The sequence below is a fragment of the Ipomoea triloba genome, chromosome 10, assembly GCF_003576645.1.
Source record: "Ipomoea triloba cultivar NCNSP0323 chromosome 10, ASM357664v1".
NCBI lineage: Eukaryota > Viridiplantae > Streptophyta > Magnoliopsida > Solanales > Convolvulaceae > Ipomoea > Ipomoea triloba.
Genome location: NC_044925.1, coordinates 21,072,263 through 21,078,052, shown reverse-complemented (window position 1 = coordinate 21,078,052; position 5,790 = coordinate 21,072,263). Strand labels below are relative to the sequence as shown.

Below are 5,790 nucleotides of genomic sequence, written 5' to 3'. Positions count from 1 at the left end.
GACTAATCGACCAGAAAGAGTCTCTAACTTATAGGTACCTGGCTGAACCATTGCAGAGACCCTGTAGGGTCCTTCCCACTTCTTGGCAAATTTTCCGTGATCAGTCGGCTTGCTAGCTTCCCTCCGCCGTAGGACCAGATCTCCTACTTGGAAATATCGTGGGTTTACTCGACCGTCATGGGCTACTTTGGCATTCCTCTGATATTCTATTAACCTTCGAGCTGCCATGTCCCTTTTTTCGTCTATGAAATTGAGTTCCGTACCTTGCATCTCATCATTCACTTCCGGATCGTAATTTCTTTCCCGGGTGGTAGGGAGCCATGCTTCAATCGGGACTCTTGCCTCGAATCCATATGTCAGCGAGAAAGGTGTCTCATTCGTTGCGCGACGCGGGGTGGTTCGATATGTCCAAAGAACATATGAAAGCTCATCAACCCAGCCTCGACCTGCAGTTTGCAACTTCTTTTTCAATCAATCCAAGATCGTCCGGTTGGTGTTCTCCACTTGACCATTTGATTGTGGGTATGCTACGGCCACTCGGGTATGCTTTATGCCCAAATGAGCCATGAAGTTCTTAAACGGTCGGCTGTCAAATTGTGTCCCGTTGTCTGTGATCAATTGAACAGGTACCCCGAAGCGAGTAATCACATTTTTCCAAAGAAACTTTTGACACTGTTGAGAAGTGATGGTTGCCAACGCTTTTGCTTCCACCCACTTGGTGAAGTAGTCGATCGCCACTATCACATACTTTTTGCGTCCGGCTGCCATCGGGAATGCTCCGATCAGATCCACACCCCACCTTGCAAAAGGTATTACTTCGCTGACCGGTTGATAGTAAGTGGATGGTCGAACGGGTAACTTATGAAATTCTTGACAAGTGGCGCATCGTCGAACGTACTGTTCGCAATCCAGGTTGATCGAAGGCCAATAGTAACCCATCAGAATGATCTTTTGCGCGAGTGTTCTTGGTCCTTGATGGGCAGAACAGATCCCTTCATGAACTTCTTCCATCACTATTTTCGCCTTGTCGCTGGTTAAGCACCGGAGCAGCGGTCCGCCATATGATCTTTTGTAGAGCCTATCATCAACCAATTGAAAACGTGGTGCCCTTAACTTAACTTTCTTTGCCCGGGAGGAGTCGTCCGGTAGAGTGCCGTTGGCGATGTAATTCTTCAAGTCGTACATCCAATCTGGCTCGCCTATCTCAACCGGTCTGACTTCTATGACATCAATGCTTGGCGCTCCAATTTCTTCAATGCGTGCAATCTTGGACACGTATTCAGGAGCTTCTTGAGTCAACTTGGAGAGCATGTCAGCGTCCGTGTTCTCCATCCTTGATACTTGGATCAGCTCGTATTTTTTGAATTGTCGCAACAATTCGAGCGCAATATCCTTGTACTGTATCATTCGATCTTCCTTTGCATCGATCGTGCTGGATAGCTGTCCGATTACCAACCGGGAGTCTGACCGTGCCCTTAACCGTTCGGCCTTCATCTGCTTGGCCAATCGCAACCCGCCTATGAGTGCCTCGTATTCTGCTTCGTTATTGGTAGGTTGAAATTTGAAAATCAAGGCTTGATAAATTTTGAAGCCTTCGGGTGATGTGAGCACAATTCCACCCCCACATCCCTTCTTACTTGAAGACCCATCAGTAGAAACTTCCCACCATGGTTCTTCTAGGGCAGTCGGTCGGTCAGGTTCCGGATCGCGTGCGGTGCATTCGACAATGAAGTCAGCCAATGCTTGACCCTTGATGGCAGGACGGGGCTTATACTCAATCGCGAACTGGGTGAGCATCATGGCCCATTTGATCAATCGTCCTGATGATGTTGGATTCCTGAGGATCGTTCCCAACGGTTGATCGGTTAACACTACTATCGGGTGAGCTTGGAAGTAAGCTGCAAGTCTTCTGGCCGTCACCCAGAGCGCCAACGCGGTCTTCTCAAATTTTGTGTACCTCAGCTCTGCTCCTTGAAGAGCTTTGCTCACGTAGTAAATCGGCTTCTGAATTCCCTTAGCTTCTTCGCGGACAAGCACGGAACTGACCGCTAGGTCGGACACGGCCAAATAAACGAATAAGACCTCATCTTTCTCCGGCTTCGAGAGGACTGGTGCGGAGCTCAAGTATACCTTCAGACCTTCAAAAGCCGATTGACACGCCGGTGTCCACTCAAAGCCATTTGATTTTTTCAGAATCTGAAAGAACGGCAGAGACTTTTCGGCTGACTTGGATAGGAAACGGCTAAGCGCTGCTAGTCGACTAGTCAGTCGCTGAACATCCTTGACCGATCGGGGGGGTTGCATCTCCATTATCGCTCTGACCTTCTCGGGATTTGGCTCAATCCCCCGCCCCGTCATCATGAACCCCAAGAATTTTCCCGTCTGAACAGCAAAGGTACACTTACTTGGGTTCAGACGCAAGTTGAAAGTTTCCATCACCTTGAACGCCCGGGCAAGATCGGTAGGATGAGTTTCTTTTAATCGACTCTTGATGAGCATGTCATCCACATATGCTTCCATAGTTGATCCGAGCAAACCTTTACCACGTAGCACGTATGTGGCTCCATAGTTCCGCAAACCAAACGCCATTACCACGTAGCAAAACACTCCGTCCGGAGTGATGAAAGCAGTCTTCTCTTCATCTTCCTTGCTCATGAAGATTTGATGGTATCCTTTGAAGGCGTCCATGAAACTCAACAGCTCACACCCAGCCGTTTCATCAACCATCTGGTCAGGATTTGGTAGGGGATATGGATCCTTTGGGCAAGCTTTGTTCAAATCAGTGTAGTCAACACACATTCTCCATGTTGGCGGTTTAGGCGCGAGGACTACATTAGCTAACCACTCCGGGTAGAGGACCTCTCGGATGTGCCCTACCGACAAGAGGGTGGCGGTCTCCTTTTTCACGAATTCTCTCCTTTCGCTTGACAGGTGCCTTTTCTTTTGCTTGACTGGTTTCGAACCTGGTTGAATTGATAAGCGGTGGCAAATGACAGACCGATCAACCCCGGGCATGTCTTCCGGTCCCCAAGCAAAAACGTCTTTGTACTCCTGCAACACTCCGATGATGTCCTCACGTAGGTCTGCAGGGAGTCCCCGACCGATTTTAACCACCCTTTCTGGTCGGTCGGAGTCAAGTACTATCTCTTCCAATTCTGAGGCAGGTTGCGGTTTTTCCCTCTCTTCTCCGCGATCTACCTGCTGGGATATGGTGTGAATCCTGCCTTCCTCTCGGTCCGACTGTTTGACTGCTCGCACGTAGCACTGTCGAGCAGCACGTTGGTCTCCTCGAACCACTCCAACCCCATTGGGTGTATGAAACTTCATGCACAAATGGTTCATGGATATAATAGCAGCTGCGCGAGTGATACCTGGTCGCCCAAGTATGGCGTTGTGAACACACTTCAATTTCACTACCACAAAGTCCATGGTAGTCTTCAATATGTTTGGTTGGCTGCCCAACTCCACATTCAAGCTGATGACTCCCTCTGCTTCTATGGAGTCACCGGTGAAACCCGACAACGGGGTCCGAATGGGGGTTAACTAATCGATGGACAGACCCAATCGAGCAAAGACATCAAAATATAAGATGTTCACCGAGCTCCCCGTGTCAACCAGCACCCGCTGGACATCCGTTCCGTTGACATCTAGTGTGATGACGAGTGGATCATTTTGGGCTTCCCCATGGAGTGGTAGATCATCGTCAGTGAAAAGTATTGGTTCTGTACGCTTTCTCTTCTCTCGAGGTTCCGAATGAATCATCCCAACGTATAAGTTTCTCGCCCATTGCTTCCTTTGTCGTGAAGAGTCGCCTCCTTCAGGGCCCCCGTAGATGACGTGGATCACTGGTTTCTTTTCGACTGCCTTCTCATCAGCTAACCTGGGTGGGACGAATGCCTCGTCGTGCCTTTCGGGATTCCTTTTCATCACATTCCTTTCCGTTTTTCTTTGATTTCTATCCTCCTTCATCACAAATTGCCTCAACTCTCCCTTCTGAATGAGTTGTTCAATGAGCATGCGCAAGGCCATGCACTCCGAAGTATTGTGTCCCTTGACTCTGTGGAAAGCACAATACTTTCTCTTGTCCTCCCCCTCGGGTATCGGCTCCGGTGGGTGGATCAAATTGCATTGTTCGGCAAACTGCAAGACTTCCACCAGGGGTCTGTTCAACGGAGTGAAACGTGGTACATCTTCTGGTCGATTGTATTGTTTGACGTGTCTGAACGGTGGTTTATTTTTCCTTTGATCGTGGCCTCTGTCCCGATTGACCGGCTGCTCATCGCGTCTCTTTGCCATGTTAGCTTCGGTGGCATCTGCATGATGCTTGGCTCTGGTGATGGCCTCCTCATAGGTTCGGGGGGGATTAACTATGAGGTCGTAGTAGAGCGTCCCGGAACAAAGTGATGCAAGGAAAGCTTGGATTGCCACCCGGTCCTCCATCGGTTCAACCTCATCAACCTCACGTTCCCATCTAAATAGGAAAGTAGACAACGGTTCTCCCACAGCTTGGTTTACCTTGTTCAGGCAAGTGTAAGATTTCTTTCTCGATTTACTTGCAGCGAAACGCTTTACAAACTTATCGGCCAACTGACCAAAATTTCTGATCGACCCCTGCTCCAAACCCTTGAACCATTCGGTCGCCTTACCGACTAAGGTAGCGAAGAAAGCTCTACAAATGACCGCATCGCTTACTCCCAACATCAACATGTTGCCATAGTACATGTCGACATGCTCTTGCGGGTCGTACCGTCCGGAATAAGTGTGAGCCAGCGAGATTTGGAGGTCCTGCGGATAGTGGGCACTCATGATGTCGTCCGTAAAGGGGGTGGCAACCAGCGAGCATGATGGTTCTTTTCCCGCGCCGACTCTCTCGCGAAGCTCTTGTTCTAAACGATCTATTCTTTCCTGCATCCTGGCCATTTGGAGTCGGGGACTATCCTCTTCATCGAGTTGCCTCTCTTCCCTAACCGGTTGATCGCCTACTCGATTGGTCTGCCGATCACTCACCCGACCGACAGGTCGGGCCCTTCTGTCAGCTAAATGGGCGTCCCCATGTTGTGCACTCCCGGTGCTGCTTTCCTCTACAGTCATTTGGGGCATTTGTCTCGCGTGTTCATTGTTATTCTGGGGCCCCAACCGAGATCTAACGCTATTCCGGATGCGATCAAAAGCGCTCCTACGTTGAATGGGGTCATACCGACGTCCCTCTCGATCGGACCTCCGTGTGCGATCCGTAGATTGGACTTCCTCCAAGTTACGATCTTGAGGTTGGGGGTGCGACTGTTGCCTCTGGGAAGGTCGGGGCGCCTGTTGTTCCACGGCAGGGATTTGAGGAATTGCAAGCATTTGGGGAGTGGGTGATACAACATAGTATCCGGGAGTTCCCGGTCACGGTTGGTACACCGGAGTCAATCCTTGTTGTGGAGTCCCTTGCAACGGGTTCCCCCCAAGCGCACCTGGTGGTGTAGTCAGCATTTGGCCAGTTGGGGGCAACATGGCATATGTCACTGGAATTTGAAAGCTCGTTTGCCTTGCATGTCCGCCTACATTCGGGTTGACCGGTTGGGTAGGTCGTGCATCTTGCTTCTGGTTGGATGTCAACTCGTTCATTAGGCTCCTGGATCGTTCCAACTGGCGACGTAGATCATCTTCAGGGAGTGTTTCAATTACATTGTCAGGGTGAGGTCCGACCAACCGAGTCGGGCTCCCCCTACGCGCATGAGTTTGGCTCAAACTTTTCCTACTGTTCGTCATTTTAAGATGGATAATAGTGTGAATAAAGAAAAGATA

The 5,790-nt window shown here is 49.9% G+C and overlaps 1 protein-coding gene across 1 annotated transcript; it reads right to left on the bottom strand.

Moving 5' to 3' along the window:
- Positions 1 to 3,543: 3,543 nt before the first annotated feature.
- Positions 3,544 to 5,346, bottom strand: LOC116033294. The gene has a single exon (XM_031276047.1). The coding sequence runs from the start codon at positions 5,344 to 5,346 to the stop codon at positions 3,544 to 3,546; it is 1,803 nt and encodes a 600-aa protein (XP_031131907.1).
- Between the last annotated feature and the right edge of the window lie 444 nt (positions 5,347 to 5,790).